This window comes from Ambystoma mexicanum, chromosome 4p (genome assembly GCF_040938575.1).
Source record: "Ambystoma mexicanum isolate Mex_15411 chromosome 4p, UKY_AmexF1_1, whole genome shotgun sequence".
In the NCBI taxonomy this organism is placed as follows: domain Eukaryota; kingdom Metazoa; phylum Chordata; class Amphibia; order Caudata; family Ambystomatidae; genus Ambystoma; species Ambystoma mexicanum.
The window spans coordinates 604,461,760-604,482,316 of record NC_090927.1 but is presented as its reverse complement, the minus strand read 5'-3'; the positions used below and the strand labels follow the sequence as shown (position 1 = coordinate 604,482,316).

The 20,557-nt window shown below is 47.3% G+C and overlaps 1 protein-coding gene across 19 annotated transcripts in view; it reads left to right on the top strand.

Annotated features, from left to right (window-relative positions):
* The window catches only part of DST (dystonin), a 2,190,048-nt gene that overhangs the window by 1,627,562 nt on the left and 541,929 nt on the right, over positions 1 to 20,557 (top strand). For all 19 annotated transcript variants that reach the window (XM_069606170.1, XM_069606155.1, XM_069606164.1 and 16 more), the window contains one exon: positions 13,766 to 13,828. In XM_069606170.1, the coding sequence (XP_069462271.1) occupies positions 13,766 to 13,828 (63 nt within the window). The remainder of the gene's footprint in view (positions 1 to 13,765; positions 13,829 to 20,557) is intronic.

Below are 20,557 nucleotides of genomic sequence, written 5' to 3'. Positions count from 1 at the left end.
GGATACCCGAGGGCGAGACATGGTATTTTCCCCCTCCCCATTTAAATAAATACTGCGACGAGGAGGCCACTGGAAGCAGTAGAGATTACCCTTAGGAATAACATGGGGAAAGTAAGGGAAACCTATTTTAGAAAAAACTACTGTCCCACTAATAGAGTCAGGCAGAGTCAGGCATTGGTACGTAACCAGTCACACCTGACTCCACTTAACTGTATGTTCAGCTATAAAAGGTGTGGTCAGCCACAGAGACACAAATGAGCTGGGGATGCAGTCCGGACCGGTGGAGCTCAGAAGCGGGGAGAAGCAGGAGCTGCAGTCAGGAGGAAGATGGCGCACAGAGACGCTGGCCCGGTGTGTGTTGGCTGCAGCGTGGCGAGGGAGCCGTGCCTCCAGGGAGCCAGAGAAGGGATTCCTGCATTCCGCAGGCTAGGTTCAGTAAAGTGCTTGTTCCCTTGGGGCCAGTGCCGCCCACAAAGGGTGCTTATGGGGCAGGTGGTGAGACCCTGACCTCAACCCTGCATTGCCTGGAGGAACCGCATCTCAACGCGACGCTGCCCCGTGAGTTTCATGAAGAATGTGTTGGGAAGGGGGCAGCCCCATCCCCCAGGTGCTTTAAAGTAAGGCAAGATGCATTTGAGGCACTATGATGAACCAGGGGGCAGGCAGGTCAGTGAAAGGGATGCTTTCCCGTCCAGCAGGACCCCATGCTAACTTAGTCAATTATAGTGTATTCATATGGTGTGGCCCAAGGAACAGGTGGCATCTCTATTTTGTGTATATATTAATATTCCTAGGTAGAAGAGAAGGCTTGCATGGTAATCATGTTAAGGGCAGCATTGCATGCACTAGGCCCAAATCCATGAGACAATGGAAATCTCCAGTCATGCCCAAGTTCCCATGATGACAGTTTGTACCGCCACTCGCCACACTGTTTGTTCATTGTTCTTCAAAGTGTTGCGAAGATGTGTCTTTCAGCCAAGAGGAATTTGCCCTACAAGGCCGCAATCAGAGGCTGGCGCCTTTTATGCATGTTATCTCACTTTGGCCAAAGCATGACCCGGCCCATTCCCGAGTGACCACGAGTTATAGCCTATATAAATGACTAACACTACCTATTAAACAGAATCAAATTAAAAGAAATAGGGAGAACCCAATAATCACCAGGAACCATGCTCCAAAAAAGAGCACAAAGGAAGATCATACAAATATCAACAAAGATACAGCAGCTCAAAACAAAGATCAAGAAATATTGGATTGACTAATAAACCTGTCCACATATAGTCACAAAGGAGATAACACAGAGTCCAGCTTCACAGCTGATGAACTACTACTTGAAACCTCACACGAGTCATTGTATGTCGTTGATGCATACGAACAAGGCGACTCTACAATCTCAGAGAATGAAATTCTACCTTTAGAAGATATCACAGAAACTGACTTAGAGAATTCAAGTAGTACAGACATCGTACAACACACGAAGGCAAGATAACAACACATTAAAGCAACCAACGAAGCAGCACTTTAAACACACGGACACAGAGGCCCGTTTTATTGGCATTCAGACCAACCTCAGCATACTGAACAGTGTTCCTTAAGAAACGACTCGCTGGAAATTGCAATTTCTGTCGATCCATGGTGAAAATTTCAACCCTGCAAAGTGAGATTTGAACGCTTTATGGGGAAAAAAGACCATCTAATTTTAAACAGGACAAACATCCTGTGTCTAATGCATGTCACAGCAAAACTACAACATATTAGTTCTCAAGACATTCAAGTTATAGAATTCCCTTTCGAAGACGTAACCGACACAGTAGAAGTGCAATTTAACACTCAACGGATGCACAACCAAGTAATGACATGTAGTGAGCAATTCCGAACTCTGGGCTTTCGATGTTTAATAGAAGGCAGTTACTTCCAACAACATAAAATCAATCCACTAATCCAACATCATATCCGATCCACCAAGGTGAGATCACAACTGACGATTAACACATCTCATAACTCTTCTACCTCTGAAGCTCTGGAACAAAACTTAACTCAAGTGACTGTTAAGTCCCAAGTGACAAGAAAGGAAGAAAGAAAAGCAGAAACAAAACAAGCAGCTAGAGAAGATCACAGAAGAGAGGCTGCACGACGGAATCACCAACAGTAATAATTACAATCAACATCAAGCTGTTCATTATCGCTGTGCTCATGAATACGAGGGGCTCAACTCATCTTTTTGAAAATAACAACTGTCACTTACAGACTTTTGACATAATATGTTTACAGGAGGTGTGGTTAACACTTCAACTTACTTGCAATGGATATATTACTTTGATTAATCCTACAATTAATTACAAGATCAAAGGGTCGCCCTTCAGCTGGACTACTAACTCTCATCAAAGCTGAAGCAAACATTAAAATTGTCGACTCATATAACCAAAACTCCTTCATCCAAATTACTATACTGAAGTCTGCAAAGAAAGAAAACACATTAAAAGCCCACACTAGCCAAGTAAGAAATGACGAAGGAATAGCCCTAATAAATCTCTATTGGAGCACAGCCGCAATCCAAGAAACCTCCTTCATTGACATAGTGTTAACACAGATTGACAAGCTACAGATGACACCTAACCATCTAGAAGTTATAATACGTGGTGACTTAAACATCCACTTGTTCAATACAGACGGATTGGAAATACCAGAAGGAAAATTAACATCAAAAGCGTGAATATGGAAAAATGAAATGGAAAAACGAAACATGAAACTTGCCAACAGTCTGGGTACACATGATAAGAAAATTAAACCAACATGGATTGGCAATGGATCAGCTGCCCTTCTCGACTCTGAGAAAATGATTTCTAAAATCGAAAAGATAGAAGTGATCCCATCACAACGTAGTGATCACCCCAAAGTCTCAATGCAATTGAAATCGACGCATGAGAGAACCACAATGATACAAATACAGCTACTGGAACATGTCAATGGTTCACACAGACTGCGAATTTCTGACTCACAAATAACAGCACCAAAGGCCTCATTCCTTGATTTAAAAATCGCTGACAAAGCAAAACTGGATTATCCATGGCTACTTATTCCATTCAGGTGTAACAAGGGAATCACACAACCGCACAAGGCAAAACATTGTCATCTGTATAACACTCAGATCACACAAAAGTAAAAAGAGCTGAGAATGAACATAAAAGCTGCTAGAACCATGAACCTAGAACACTGGTCACCAAAGACCTCTGGAAACTAATAAACGATAATGAAGATCACACCATCAAATTGATTTCCAGTGTAACGGAAGAAGCATGAATAGCTCATTTCTCAATCTTGTACTGCAACCTAAACGAAACAATAAAGGAAGACGATCAACCACCCTCATCACCATGGGAACTAAACTGGGACTGAAACGACATCTTAAATCAAATTATAAATCTTACTGGTTCAAGAGCTCCAGGCCCAGATGGACTAAGCAATGCAACTTTGAAAAAAAACAGAACAGTGGGCTGACATTTGCTTTCAACTTTTCGAAATTGCAAGTAGCCATGCAAAATTACCAAGACATGGAAAACCGCAACATTAATTCCTATCCATAAGCAAGGCAATAGAAATGCACCCACAAACTATCAACCTTTTGCCTTGCTAGACCCATTAGGGAAAATTTTTGCGGGAGCCATCAAAAAAATATTGACCAATTGGGCATCTCAGAACAATATCTTTGACCAACGACAAACTGGCTTTACAAAGAATGTCAGCACAAATATAAATCTGATAATGCCGAACATGATAAAACACTAAGCATTTAGATTGAAAACTCGCTCTTACGTGATCTTCGTGGACCTAGAAGAAGCTTTCGACTCTGTAAATCGGCATAAACTATGGGACAAATTGAGAACGTGGAATTGCCCAAAAGACCTACTTGATCCCATAATTGCACTATATTTGCAAACAACTGTAAAGGTGCCCCTATCACAACAGGGAGCTATGTCAACAGAAATCAAGACAAAGAACGATCTCAAACAAGGCTGTCCCCTGGCAGCCACGTTGTTTGTTCTGTACATATCAGACCTAAGAACAAGTGACAACCGGAGACCCTCCAAAACTGAACAACTTCAAAATCCTTTATATGCTATTTGCAGATGACATTGACCTTCTGGACAAGACAGAAATTGGCCTATAGAAGAGAGTAACAGCATTTGTACAATACACAGAAAGAAACAATTTAAGAATCAACAATAAAAAAACAGAAGTGATGGCACTAACACACCAAGGAAAGAATCTCTAGCAATATTCGTAAAAGAAGGAAGAATCAACCTAGTAACCACAGTGAAATACTTAGGCGTATAGGTGAATCAGTCAGAAATCGACACAAGATGGACAGAACGCCAAAAAATAAAAGCCTTATCCCTAGCATGTCATGGGCTTGCAATTCATAAGAAATATTGGACATTTTCACTTAAGCCTGTGTTGACCTTCTATCGCCGAAAGGCTGTAGCCACTTGACGTATGGAAGCGAAACATCACTGAACATTTCCCACCAAATTTGGTCCCAACTGGAAGCCACCTTTATGGAGGAAAATCTTATCATTACCAGTGGCTTACCCGATCTTACGAATAAGATATGAGTTGGCCCTACAATCGTTAGAAACAATAGTTATCTGGAAACATTTAAACCTATGTAGGAAAATACTCACCACAGATAAGATTCCGCCAACTGACATCCTGCGCGAAAAGCCAGCAGCTACAAATGATACAACAATAACCAGATGGGGGAAAAACTGTAGACAACTAATGGAGAACGCAGAAATAACTCCCGAGTTATTAATCAATTGCCCAGCCAAACCAAAGCTGAAAATCCAATGTAATGACTGGATTCATGCATCAACAGAAAAATCTAAATACCAACTAAACATACATCCTGAGGTGGAAACAAGAAGATTGAACCAGCTTCCCCCATACATAACCCTTTTTACAGACCGGCATATCAGAGACACTTTCCTAAGGCTGAGATTAAATGTACTTCCGACCTGAGAATATCTGATGACTACCAAGCAAATAAATACAGAACAAGCCATTTGTAGACTCTGCAAGCAACGAGATCAAAAAGAAACTATTATTCATCTCATCATGGAAACATTCACAAACATGATGTCACAACACGTGAGACCAATGGACCTCTACGAACGTTGGATATATATTGTGCTAGGAATTGACAAAACAATGATCTACAGAACACTTCAATTTTGGGAAGCAATTATGAAATGTGAAAACATTTCCCACTAGAAGGGAGTAATGTTAACTAATATTGACTCTTGAAGGCACGACTCCACTGATGTGAAGAACATTGAACTGTAGACTAAAATGTAAGGAAATTTAAATTGAATTAAATAATTGAGTACAATTTTTAAGTTCTTGTATTAACTATTTGAATTGCACAATGAAAAGTTTGTTATCAAACTAAACCATTTTAATTTTTAAAAAAAACATATAACTGATTAAACCCTAAGGTCCCCGAATTCTATGACACCAGGTGCCCCAAAGTAACAAGTATTACGAGTTGCTGGGAGAGATAAATCATAGTTCAAAACGAGGGCTGAGACCTTGCAGCTGGATGGCGCTGAGGGAGTCAATAATATCTGTGTGTGAAGGTTAGAGTGCCCAGGAACCTCCTGAATGTCCGTTTTGAAGCGTGCCAAGTGCACTTTGTGAGTGATAAACAAGCTGTATAGTGGGAGTGTAATTAATCTGTTGTCCGGCCTTCGACGTGAGAAGATGAGCCCTGCAGCGCCCATGTGATGGAAGACGGACGGACTGGGCTGGGACCAATAAACTGTCATTCCATATGGATAAAGGCAGCACCTGTATAGGGTCCATACAATCAGCTGTGCGGGTTGTCGCTGTATGTATTGCATATTGAAGCGGGTATGGCTCCGAGGCGAGTGCAGGCTGGTGTTGGAACCCTGTGACGGAGGAGTTCGGGTGAGCATGCACATGTGAGTAGACACTTGTAAGAGATAACAAGTAGGTGATGTATGTATGGGGAAGTGTGAAAGGTGTGAGTACATGGAGATCACGATCATTGATGTAACATGGATGAGGTTAGGGTTATTGCTGGTGGAAATTTGTATTATTGGTTGCTTGGGTTGGCAAGGTATTATAAGGTAAGGCATTGGACGGTAAGGCAAAGGTAAGGCAGGGATCCGCTCCTCGGAAGGGGAGGGAAGGTGGTACCACAAAACAGAATAATATTTAAAGGAGGTTCTTGGAAATATAAAATGGTGGTCTCATATAAGTAGTAGGCCTGGAACAGGTAACGGTTGTTAGCGTAGCACTTTGGTTTAGTTGTTGGTAGTTGTGTCCCTTGGGTGAGAAGTAGGCCCTAGAAGGAATGGTAATCGAGTGCATCGCCGTGTGTTGTGGTGCTGCCCGATCTCTTAGAGCAGTGTATTTGCGTATGGAAGGGTGAGCGAGAAGGGTGGGGGTTTATTCTTTTATTTTTTGTTGTTATAAGCAAATGGTAGTGTGTGCGGCGGATTAGAGGGGCTTTGCGGGGTTGGTTAGGGATAGATGTCACTAGCATGAGGGGATGATCACTAATAGAACATATGTATAAGGGCCTGCCACTGTATCGTGACAGTACCATAAGCAGTGGATCGTGGAGACAGGAAGAGGGGGGAGGCCCTGCCAATGGCCAGGGCAGGGCTCGCACATCAAGAGCATTTGGAACACATGTCCACATTTTTTGTAGTGAAATATAAGAGGAAGCAGTTACAGAAGAGAAAGGAGATTCTAGATCTTTGGCGTATGTTCAAAGATACAGAGGATTGAGGGAATGAAACGGAGGTATAGAGACAGACAAGTGAGAAGTGTGGAAAGGCAAAAGGGGAAGGTGGGGCACAGGTAGGGAGTAGCGGATTACATCCCTTAACTCCATACCCTGCAGAAGGATATACCAATCTGAGTTATGTACCCTTTGTGGTGGGGACACCTTCTACTGCAATAGGGTCCCCCACAATGTTAGTAACATCACAGGCTACCGCTCCCCACCCCCGTATACCCATCCGCCTGAAGTACCAGTATCGATGGAGTACAGGTCTAGGGAGTTTCAGGATAGGTTGACAGGTTTCCTAGAAGAACTGCAAAGGTTACAGACATCCCCAGAAACAGGAAGGGATATAAGTGCACTAAGAGAAGGATCAGGAGAGTGGAAATCAGGGCAACTATTGCTAAAGATGGACATTGAAGGTATAAAATGTGTAGAGCTCAGAAGGAAAAGAGCCAGGTGGGTGGATTATCTCAGGGGAGGGAGAATACGGTGTTCGGAGAAAATGTGGAGGGAGGCGATGCTGGCACGTTCACAGAAGACCCGAGTGAAGACGAAGGGTTGTGTGATGAGGTGGCTGAAAATACCCCTCATAGGGGCTGGCCGGATGGCATTGATAAAGAGGAGAGGAATTAAAAGGAAAGGTGTGGGAAGTAGAGCAAACATTCAGATGCCTCTAATACATAAGGGGAAAGGAGGACACAGTGTGTGCCCTGACCCCAAATGGATAAGAACAATTTAATTAAGGCCCTCCCACAATTTACAGCAGGGGTGAGTAAGTGGATATATGAGTTTGAAAAACAAACGGCAGGGGTGCCCCTAGCAATAGGGGATCTTAAGTGCTTATTGGTTGCCATAATTGGGGATCAGGCAGGGAGGTGTGGGTGAAGGCTTGATACATGGGAGTAACCCTGGGGAATGATGCGCATGATGGAACAATGGTATAGGACGCATTACGAAGGGCCTTCCCGGACACTGCTGATTTACAGTCTTTGATGCAGTTCACCACGGGGGAGGATGAGGACCCAGCTGGATTCATTCTCAAAATGCAAGATAAATGGAGAGCAGAGACTGGGGGGCTGTGGGACTAATCAATACCATTCTTCTATTTTATCGTAAAGAGGGGTTTGCCAAAGGAAGTGCAGAAGGCATTGGATAAGATTGTGGGTATTGAGACAAAGGGCTGAAAATACAGAGCATAATAGTACATAATTGCAAGAGGGTTAAGGAGCGGGAGAGGGAACCAACACAAAGGCGTCAGGGGGATGGAGCAACGTTGGTAGAGAATAAATTGGAAAAAGTGGCAGTTCAGGTGCCTTTGCCAACGCTAGTACAGGTGGAGGGAACAGAAAGTACACAGCAAGTTGTGAGTGCCACTATTGCGGCGCTCTGGGCGGAAGGATGAGGATAGTGGAATGTGGGGCAACAGTACCCCACCCCACAGTGGCCACAAGGAGGGCCGCAGTGAGGAAGAGGGGGATTTCGAGGAGCAAGAGGAGGAGCATTTGGACCCAGGGGAGGTGGGTTTGGACAGTCTCAATGTTGGAATTGTTTAAGATGGGGGCTTTTCGCAAAGGAAGTGCAGGAGCAGGTCAGCAGTGGGATATAATTATGGGCCGCAGCAGCAGGGCCAAGGGCTCCACGGGCTGCAAGGATTCGGGTACCAGCAATAGGGCCAAGGGTACCAGAACCAGGAGTATCCTCAGGGGCAATACCAAACTTATAATCAGCAGCCCCAAGCACCGGAAACACAAGCACGACACCCGCCCCAGCAACAACAGGGTAGTCTTGCCCTGGTAATCATGGCGCCAGCTGGGGTGGCCGCTCCCTTTGGGGGAGCAGCAGTAGTAGGAGGTAGCCCTTTCTTGTTCCCTGGAACAAGTACGTATCCCGATTAGGAGAGCCCACAGAGAGCACTTGCGTGTTCGGTCCTGTCGACGACCATCCACCCTGATGAGGAGCCGTTGGTGGGGGCACAGATAGGAAACAAGCAATTCATATTTATGGTGGATTCTGGTGCAACTAAATCATGTATCATGGAAGGAAACGTTGCACTATCAGGAAAATATCTTGATGCGCAGCGATTCTCTGGGGCTATGCCCAAGGTTCCATACACTGTGGAGTTGGATGTAAAGGTGGGAGGGATGGTTGTACGGGAACCCCTACTATAGTCAGAGAGTTCCCCAGTCAATTTTCTTGGTAGGGACCTGCTCAGTAAGTTAAACATGACTATATCCTTTACAGATCATGGAGTAGCCTGTTCTACGCCTGGGATGTGCCATGTTAGGGCGATGTTGATAATACACATGATGGCAAGGGAGGTGGTGGTACGCGGGATTCTCTTAGACCCAGACATGTTTATTTATGGTATTACGGTGCTCGTGAAGGCGGTGCCCCAGGTTGCCAAGCAATACTGGCGAGTGCTCACTGATTTCATTTTTCGCCCATCTGTGCCGCCCGAGGTGGTGGCAGGAATTATACTATCGCTGGACCTGCAGGGTTCGTTAGTCTCAGCTTATCTCCTCCTATCATATATGGCTTCCCCATTTGCTCCAAGATCCAATTCTTGTGAGGCTATAGCTATTCACATTTTGTTTTGGTCCCAATTGTCTTTTATCATTTATTTCATTTGTTCAATCCTCAATTGATGCCTTTTCTGTTTTAGTCTAGTCTCGCCCTCAAACTTTGCCTCTCGTGGATGAGTCTCTCTCTAAGACCTTAACTATCTACTAGGTTCCTGGTTTGGATAAACTCCACATAAACTCTAATTCCAGTATCCTCTTGACACACTGCTGCATTTCTTAAAGGGATCCCCTCTGTACTGTTATTTTATCTTTCACTTTATTTAAAACCTTACCTGTGGTCTGTATTGCTTCCTTGATTTTCTTCTTGGCTAGTATGAAAGAGGGAATCGGGAGAGGTACTCACTGGTCTGCAGCCTTATCGCCAGCCCACCTCATTTAACGAAGTTTCACTCATCAGGTATACTTCTTACCTCTCTCTCTTACATCCTTCCACGACCGCCTTTGCAATTTTACAATGGAGCATTCCTCGTTGTCCCCACTGTGCTCTTAGTCCTTTTCTTTTGGGTTGAGAGTAGGCCTGTTAGACCATTGTTACGCCTTCACCTCGTTTCCAGACCCATCCCTCCTCGTTGTTCATGGGTCCCAGCTGGTAGCTGCATGATTCCTTTTGGGTTCTAGGTGGTCTGATCCACTCTCCCCTCACCTCCTTCACCCTGGGAAGTCTCCTACTATCTCTGGGTGATTTCTCAGATGGTCTGCAGCTTGAGATGCTCTGTGTAGCCTCTTGCACCTCCTCGGCTTATTCCGCTCCAGTCTCGTTACCAGCTGCAGTGTTCTTGATAGGCTGCGGCTCTGATGCACCTTAATGATATGGTACCCCTGTCAGTTTTGGGCCTAAGGGCTATGCTCCCCTGCCTCTGGGGGTGGCACTGATCTACTGCTTACTGGGGGAAGGTGCCAGGCTACACAGGGATCTTTCCTGTATTGGGGTGTCGGGTGCAGAGCGCTTTTAGCCGTCTGTCATTTTCCAGGCACCTTCTGGTGGCTGCAAGTTCTTTCTCCCGCCATGTCCCACGTCAGACCTCCTTATATTACTCTTTAATATGATATACTCAGTTTTTCAATTTCTGAAGGATGGATCCTGAATGGGGCTGTGACTGCAGGTTGCACAGACGTCTCTGTAGGAAGCACTTATTGGCATGATATTAACATTTCTAATCGATTTTTTATTTCTACAGATTTCTCATCTTAGATATATGTGTTATGTTATTCAATATTTATACTGCGCCCATCACCAGTGCAGTGCTTACATCGCCTAGCCTTGTCCAAAAAGCAGCTTATTGTGACCCCGCCACAGTTATCCTCCAGGGCCAGTTGGAACTTGAAAATGTTTTAAACCACGAGGGGACACAGTGCGGCTCCGCATCATCATTGTTCACTGCCATGATGTGATGGACAGAACATCTGGAGCCGGCTGCTCCCCATGACGTTGGTCCCTTTTTTTGGCATGCTCAGCACAATGGGCCTCATTAGAAGTTTGGCGGTAGCCTTGCCGGTAGGCTGCCGCCAAACTTCCTAAAATTTCTGGCGCCCGCGAATGGGCAATTACCGGGTCATTACGGCCCTGCCGGACCCGGTAATTGCACATTTGCGGGCGCCAGAAAAAAGATGCTCCCCATTCCCATTCGGCCCCATAGAGCTAAATGGGGAGGTCGGATGCACCGGCACCGTTTACAACGGTGCCGGTGCATCCGACATGCTGTGCTCGCGGGTGCCTTTCTGCCCGCCAGGTCTGACCTGACAGTGACAGTTTTCTCAGTCTCGACACTTGCACGAACCGGAGCTGACATTTCAATCGAGTTTGGTCAGGTCCCAATTATTTCTGAGGGGGGCCAGATTTTCGATGTTTGAAACTCCATTTCATGTGGACTAGAACTCATGGAATCTGGAGATGGGACACATTTCCCAGAGAATGTTATCCTGTGTCTTTTCCCTGACTATTTTGGCTTTCGATCTGCGTGAAGCCGGCGGCTTAGACAGGTCCCCCAAGCTTGAATTCATCCAAGCGTCACCATAGAGGAAACATGAGGCAGCCCTTCCAAAGACTATGGCTAAGGTTGGGCAGAACTTGGAATGATCTACCTCTTTCAAACATGTCGTTAAATGCGCCCCTATGGACCTTTTCGATCAAGGTCCTCCAAAGGAGGCTTTGCTCCCTTTCAAACCAGCTCTTGCAGATCCAGTCAAGGCAGTGCATTACCAACCCAATTGGAGTCCCATCTGTAGTGAACCATCTGGTAAAAATGACCCTGCTACTATTGAACCAGGTTTCCTCTGCCGCCACCCAGCTCCAGAAAAGCTAGTGTTTCAAGCCTCTACTGGGGGGCTGAAGTCTTCCAGGTGTCCCTCCCTCCTTCCAGATAGAAGAAGCAAAATGTTTGATGGTATGAGTCGAAATGTTTTTGTTTCTGGTGCCCTGGCTCTATGGGCTGTCAACACCGCCCCAGCCCTGGTGTGATACACCCACACCCTTGGAAGTGTTCTCAAAAGTCGCTGCAAACTTTCCAGTACTCTGGTGGAGCATGGTAAGGCAACTGCCTGACAGGTTGTGCAGTCTGCGACAGCAAAGGAAATCCCTCTAATGCAAAGCAGTGTGTCAGAGATGGCACAAGAATCACTCTCGGTCTCAAAGTCGATTCAATGGTTTTTATTAGAATGTCTGTGGGCCCTAGGCCGTCCGGGGCTCTCGCGTCTAGTGTCGAGCCCCCTCCCTAACCCGGGCATCCGTAACCCCCGGTTAGTGCTATTGGTTGACCCCAACTTTTTGAAGCTGACTTGTATTGTAGGTGATGACCTAATGGCCGGCAGTCTAGACTCCCTCAGGGATTTCCTAACTGCCCATACTCTACCCGATAGCCATCCGAATGGAGGTTTCGATACTGTCTTCGCCTAACACGTTCACTGTCACCTCTCCCTTTGCTACTCTTTCTTCAGGTCTACTCCGTCTCAAACGGGTCCCTACTTCCAGTGTGTGCATCATGGCGAGGTCCTTACAGGTTTAGCAAATCACACGTGTGTGTGTGCCATGGAATCCGAGAATGGCTGGTCTTTTGTGGTGGAGCCTTTTTTAATTTTCTGGTGCTTGGAGAAGTGAGTGAGTGGTGCCGTCGGCTGCTGCTGATGGGCCAGGGTAGAAGCTGTGCTGCTGGAGGGGAGAGGCAGGGTTCTTCCAGGTCATCGTGCTGGTGGTCCGGAGATACTGGGATGGACGCACTTTGGGAGAGATGTCTTCTTCTGGGCGGAGATGCTCTCGCTTTATTTTCCTTGCTGTGGGGAGCTTGAAGGCGGTTCTTGTTGTCTGCACCAAATGGGTAATTTTATGAAGGGGGGTTAGAGAAAACGCTGCGGTAGGTGGCAACGGTTATGCTCCATGCGATGAAGAAGTCAAAGGGGCTTCAAAAGCGAATGCCTTGTACCATCTCTGCATAATATTTCCACCTAGGGAATTGTTTTGGAGAATATTTGGAGAAAACGATCAATGTCTCAGCTTTCGGATATTTATTTATTGTTGTTGATTTGTGAGGTCATTGGTAAATTGTTATGAGGCTATTATTCCCTTGCATCTTAATTTGTTTTTGGGTAATAGTGTGACTAAAGATTCCAATGCTATCTGTAAAAAAATTTAAAAAAAAGATTTGAAAAGGTTTTTTTGTTCAAATTAGGCTTCTTGTTTTACTTCCCAAAACCGTGTGAATTACACGTAAAAAAGTAAAGAGTAAAAAAGACCATTTAAATGGCATTTCTTGAGCTGCGAATTCTTCCACCGCTTAAATGACGTGTGGTCCAGCTTCCACCTGGACTCCGCGTGCAGTACCCCTTCTCTGAGGAGAGCAGCCCCCGCCCCACACACATGTGCTGAGGCATCATGGCCACTCGCATATGATGTGGCGCCCTTGATCTCTGACTCTGTGTTTTGTTCTTTCCCACAAACCAGATGTGTTACCCAGGATAACTCATGTTAGGGACGCTCGGCACTTTGGAATGCCTGTGGCGGGGAGTGAGAAGCGAGGCCCTCAGAAGCTATGACCTCACTGTAGACAGCTTCACTGCCCTCGGATTCTTATAGTGCCAGGAGGTTTCCTATCCCACCAAGCTCTTCATTCCTCCTCATATCAGGGAGCTTAGTTATTTGTACATTAGAATAACGCGCAGCTGGCTTTGCCTCTGCACTGGTTTCTGTCACAGAATACTGGCCCCGGACTAAAGGGGTGCACTGTTCACACTGAACATTTTGAATGATTCATCGTAGCGTACTATATTGGTGTCACATAACATCTCTAGTGATTTTAAAATGTTACCTCGAATCCGGATTTTCAGATACATGTAGACATTTAGTAAAACAAGGATTGTGTTTTCTGTTTGCTTGCAGGAAGATTAATATCAAATGGCGATGGAAAGCCTCCTGGCGCGAAGGGGTTCTTAACTAATAAAGGTAAGTGTCCAGACCAATGGGGGGCATTGCACATTTGGGCGCTGGAGGCAAGTGGCTGATTTGCCTCAGCCTTTCTGTCCCCAGCCTCCGGGCGCCGCCTCCTATCTGCTTGCCGCCTCACCCTTCGCCAGCCATCAAGGGCGGCCCATCACTGGATTGTTTAATAGCCGACTGAAGCCCCACTAGATGGAAGGTGGAGGGGCCTTTCACTAACTGACCCCGGCCTACCGCTCCTGATAATGTCACACATGAATGCTAATTGTTCCCGTGTAGATTGTGACACGAGGCCCTTTGGTTATAGATGGTGGTTCTGCTGTCGTTGCCTGCACTGTCCCTGGTATATGTCTGGTTGCTGCACCTCCATCGCCCGGTGCACCTTGGGAAGGCGCCCTGTCCAGTCACTGCCTCTCATCTGCAGCAGATCCTCTCTGCGCCATTTCAATTAGAAATGACATCTTTATTATTGAAATAAATACACATTCAAAAGACTCTTCTCTCGAGTCTTCGCCCTGACTCCGGCGGAGGTGCGCGCGAGGGACTGTTGTGATGACAGAGCACACTTCATGGTCTTCCCTGCCTTCGGTGGAGAGAGGGTGAGACTGTCTTTGGAGCAATTCGGTGAAATTGGGCCTGTGATGTTGATATTTCACATGTCATAAATATTGTGTATGCCTCTTGATGTAAGATAGCCCATTGCCCTGCGTGTTAAAGAATATTCACAAATAACGTATAAATACAAAATCTAGCCATTGGGCTGCCGTGTGCACCCCTAATGCCATTGGCGGGAACAATGCATGAATATTCAGGAGCGTTAACATTGAAATAGCTGAAGGGAAATACAATATATGTGTATTGAAAAATGCCCTTTATAATTCTAAATATAAGGAAATGTTTGAAACACACTTCAATAGTGATTTCCGGGACTTCCTTTTACTATCTCTTTGAAAAGCAGTGAAAGGTGACTCCATAAATGTTGACCCAAGTGGGACAAGAATGGACAGCCCAGACACAAGCTTCGGAGATCTGCTCAAATATAACATTTCTGAAAAATGTATATTAATATTCAAATGTATCAATCTTTCTTTGTTGTTGTGCAAGATTATGCTGGTCAGCAATGGCGGGGCTGGGGGGGCAGAGTTTCAGGGGGAGGCCATCTCCCCTGCCACCCCCCTAGTGCCCAGTGTGCCCCCCCCAGCCTCCCGCCTGTGCCCTATTATATGCCCCCTGGCACCAAAAGCTGCCTCCACTGCTGCGGTCAGCCAAAACCAAAGCACCTCATGAAGGGGACCTCTGGTGGAGCACCACCAAAGCACCTCGTGAAGGGAACCTCTGGAGGAGCACCACCAAAACACCTTGTGAAGGGTACCTCTGGAGGAGCACCACATGAAGGGGACCTCTGGTGGAGAACCACCAAAGCACCGTGTGAAGGGGACCTCTGGAGGAGCACCACCAAAACAACTTGTGAAGAGGACCTCTGGAGGAGCACCACCAAAACACCTTGTGAAGGGGACCTCTGGAGGAGCACCACCAAAGCACCTCATGAAGGGTACCTCTGGAGGAGCACCACATGAAGGGGACCTCTGGTGGAGAACCACCAAAGCACCGTGTGAAGGGGACCTCTGGGGTAGCACCACCAAAACACCTCATGAAGGGGACCTCTGGAGGGGCACCACCTAAACACCTTGTGAAGGGGACCTCTGGAGGGGCACCACCAAAACACCTTGTGAAGGGGACCTCTGGTGGAGCACCACCAAAAAGCCTTGTGAAGGGGACCTCTGGAGGGGCACCACCAAAACACCTTGTGAAGGGGACCTCTGGAGGAGCACCACCAAAGCACCTCATGAAGGATACCTCTGGAGGAACACCACCAAAGCACCTCATGAAGGGTACCTCTGGAGGAGCACCACATGAAGGGGACCTCTGGTGGAGCACCACCAAAGCACCGTGTGAAGGGGACCTCTGGTGGAGCACCACCAAAACACCTTGTGAAGAGGACCTCTGGAGGAGCACCACCAAAACAACTCGTGAAGGGGACCTCTGGTGGAGCACCACCTAAACACCTTGTGAAGGGGACCTCTGGAGGGGCACCACCAAAACACCTTGTGAAGGGGACCTCTGGTAGAGCACCACCAAAACACCTTGTGAAGGGGACCTCTGGTGGAGCACCACCTAAACACCTCATGAAGGGGACCTCTGGTGGAGCACCACCAAAACCGCTCATGAAGGGGACCTCTGGTGGAGCACCACCAAAACAACTCGTGAAGGGGACCTCTGGTGGAGCACCACCAAAACACCTAATGAAGGGGACCTCTGGTGGAGCACCACCAAAACACCTAATGAAGGGGACCTCTGGTGGAGCACCACCAAAACACCTCATGAAGGGGACCTCTGGTGGAGCACCACCAAAACACCTTGTGAAGAGGACCTCTGGCAGCGCACCACGAAAACACCTTGTGAAGAGGACCTCTGGAGGAGCACCACCAAAACACCTTGTGGAGAGGACCTCTGGAGGAGCACCACCAAAACACCTTGTGAAGGGGACCTCTGGTGGAGCAACACCAAAACACCTCATGAAGGGGACCTCTGCTGGAGCACCACCAAAACACCTCGTGAAGGGGTCCTCTGTTGGAGCACCACCAAAACACCTTGTGAAGGGGACCTCTGGAGGAGCACCACCAAAACAACTTGTGAAGAGGACCTCTGGAGGAGCACCACCAAAGCACCTCATGAAGGGTACCTCTGGGGGAGCACCACATGAAGGGGACTTCTGGTGGAGCACCACCAAAGCACCACGTGAAGGGGACCTCTGGAGGAGCACCACATGAAGGGGACCTCTGGTGGAGCACCACCAAAGCACCGTGTGAAGGGGACCTCTGGGGTAGCACCACCAAAACACCTCGTGAAGAGGACCTCTGGAGGAGCACCACCAAAACACCTCATGAAGGGGACCTCTGGAGGGGCACCACCTAAACACCTTGTGAAGGGGACCTCTGGAGGGGCACCACCAAAACACCTTGTGAAGGAGACCTCTGGTGGAGCATCACCAAAAAGCCTTGTGAAGGGGACCTCTGGAGGGGCACCACCAAAACACCTTGTGAAGGGGACCTCTGGAGGAGCACCACCAAAGCACCTCATGAAGGATACCTCTGGAGGAACACCACCAAAGCACCTCATGAAGGGTACCTCTGGAGGAGCACCACATGAAGGGGACCTCTGGTGGAGCACCACCAAAGCACCGTGTGAAGGGGACCTCTAGAGTAGCACCACCAAAACACCTTGTGAAGAGGACCTCTGGAGGAGCACCACCAAAACAACTCGTGAAGGGGACCTCTGGTGGAGCACCACCTAAACACCTTGTGAAGGGGACCTCTGGAGGGGCACCACCAAAACACCTTGTGAAGGGGACCTCTGGTAGAGCACCACCAAAACACCTTGTGAAGGGGACCTCTGGTGGAGCACCACCTAAACACCTCGTGAAGGGGACCTCTGGTGGAGCACCACCAAAACCCCTCATGAAGGGGGCCTCTGGTGGAGCACCACCTAAACACCTTGTGAAGGGGACCTCTGGAGGGGCACCACCAAAACACCTTGTGAAGGGGACCTCTGGTGGAGCACCACCAAAACAACTCGTGAAGGGGACCTCTGGTGGAGCACCACCAAAACACCTAATGAAGGGGACCTCTGGTGGAGCACCACCAAAACACCTCATGAAGGGGACCTCTGGTGGAGCACCACCAAAACACCTTGTGAAGAGGACCTCTGGCGGCGCACCACGAAAACACCTTGTGAAGAGGACCTCTGGAGGAGCACCACCAAAACACCTTGTGGAGAGGACCTCTGGAGGAGCACCACCAAAACACCTTGTGAAGGGGACCTCTGGTGGAGCAACACCAAAACACCTCGTGAAGGGTACCTCTGCTGGAGCACCACCAAAACACCTCGTGAAGGGGTCCTCTGTTGGAGCACCACCAAAACACCTTGTGAAGGGGACCTCTGGAGGAGCACCACCAAAACAACTTGTGAAGAGGACCTCTGGAGGAGCACCACCAAAACATCTTGTGAAGGGGACCTCCGGAGGAGCACCACCAAAGCACCTCATGAAGGGTACCTCTGGGGGAGCACCACATGAAGGGGACTTCTGGTGGAGCACCACCAAAGCACCTCGTGAAGGGGACCTCTGGAGGAGCACCACCAAAACACCTCGTGAAGAGTACCTCTGGAGTAGCACCACCAAAGCACCTTGTGAAGGGGACCTCTGGAGGAGCACCACCAAAACACCTTGTGAAGAGGACCTCTGGAGGAGCACAACCATAACACCTTGTGAAGGGCACCTCAGGTAGGGGACAGCACGTCATGAAGGGGACCTCTGGCGGAGCACCTTCTGTTCATGCCGCTGCAGAATTGCCGGAGGAGCACACGGGTGCTGCTCCAGATGCACCTTAATGCGTTGCTCGGATTTTGTCTGACTGTACATTTAAGGGGTCAATACGGGCTGCAAAAGGCAGAGGGTCCTATCCTCAAAGCATTGAGGAATACTGCTCCTCCTCGATGCCAATCAACCTCCTCACTAAGTATCTGGACCGGAGACTCCATGGCTTCGAAACAAACAAGGAGGTTTTGTTCTAAAGCTGTCATCTAGCACAGGATGTGGGTGCACAAAGGCAGTGATAAATTACGCATTTTAAAGCATATAGCACGCCATATCTTCAAAGCGCATGCTTAAGGATCGAACTCTGCATTATTTTATGATATCACAGAATCTTATCTTAGATTCTCCAAAGTATTTGCATGGGGCGACCAAAAGGAAAAAATAAAAATCCAGGTGGAGTGCAGTGCTCATCAAAATCACCGGGTGTGGCTGTATTTCTGTCTCCTCAAAATGAGAAGGGAGCCTCGTCAGTGGATCCTCTGAGCCTTGATTTTAGGGGGGAAGCGGGGGCCAAAGCTGTTTGGCGGGAGCCGATGTAGCAGGAGGAATCGGGGGATCCTACAGCAGAATTCTGCAAAGAAGGGTTAGGAGACTTTTGCTAAGATTTTTGTTGACACCTTGCTGTAAATCATATGGCTTGTTTCCAATTCCTGCTACAAATTGTGCTGTAAAATGTGCTCTTTCGACCTGGGGATGGTTATGGCTCCTTCGCTTCACATGGTGCGGGAACTTCTGCCTTGTAGTGAAAATAAAAATCTGGCAAGGATGGATATATGCAAAGTAGGTGAACATATCTTAAAGTGAAATATACAAACTTAATTCAATTGTCCTTTGCCCTTAGGAGAAAGTGCACAATACAAAAGAGTACTGGCCTTTCAAAAAAAATGTGTCAACACTGAACTAATAACCCAATAGAGAAGATTTTCCAAAAACGAATCCCGACAATCTATAGTGAAATATTCCCTGTAGAACATCATCCCAATACGAGACATGTGCTTTGATGACCCTTTTATGTGGTCTTGTGGGTTAGCATCTGCACTGGGAACAGAACCTGGGTGAAATGATAAACACTTGAGCAAGCTCGCCAGCTGCAAAAACAGCCAAGCTGTCGTCTGAAAAAATCCTCTACCTGCGCCCTGAAAATCAACACATGGCCACAACCTGGGAAAATCACCTATCCCGTCCCCAGGTTTGCAATCTCTATTTCCACATCCTGGGCAAATATTCATGACTCACTTGCCTTCTGTCATTTGCCCTCCTGACCCCCATGCTTGTCTTTCAACTACGCTCTGTTTTATAAAAATGACTCCAAGTACTCCAACCCTAGTAAAGCACTCACACAAATCTACACATTCTTATAGAAATAAGTTGGGCAAAAAGTGTGCAATTATGGCATTATTCCCCGTATTGGGAGAATATCAATACCAGGATGCAGTTCGGCAGAAAGCAAAAACTGCCCTTTGGGTTTTGAAAATGTTGTTGCAGGACGTAAAGACTCATAACAAAAGGTAATGTGTGAAAAGATTACCAGTGTGTGTTTCAGTGACAAATGCAGTCTTCCTATATGATGAGGTGAAAATAGTACATAATATATTTTAATGGTCCTGCAGGAGGGCATAGATTTGGGCAGCTAACTGCTTCTTTGTGCGCTTCCAGTACAAAAATGCCCCTGCACGGAAACGTTAGGAACGTTTTGTCAAAAACCATGGCCTCTTAAACAAGCCTTCACTTGTAAATGAGATTGGATGCTGGGGGGCCGGGAGGGGGCGGGTTGTTTCTTGAGCGTCAGATGGGTTTGGGAGGTGACAGGGTGGCCTCAGAATGACCAACAGAAAAGAGAGCGAAGCAGCAGAGCCCCTCTTTAAAACAATATTTCTTGGTATGCTCGAGACAGGCAGCTAGTGCCTGAGTGGCCCCCATGTGAGCAGGGCCCTGGGCAATGGCACAGGCTGTCCATGCTTCAGACCTGCCCTGGCACTGCTCCCTTCTCAATGGCTGCCGAGTACACGTCGTAGAATAACATGACTTGTGCAGGTTTCCTCCATAGAACACGATGCTGGCTTAATGCCAACTGAAAGCACTTTAGGGGAAAGAGGAGTGAGTAGGGAGGGGAGAGGCGAGGGATAGGAGATTGGTAAAAGGGTGTAAGAAAAGGGGAGGGGTTGTAAAAGAGAGCAGAAGGGCGATAGGGAAAAACGGGCTCTAAATTGGAGCTTAGTTAGGGCCCAAAATGAAAAAGGGAATCGAGTAGTGGGGTCCCTGGCATACAGTGCCCTCCTCCCTCCCAAAATAGTTTTCAG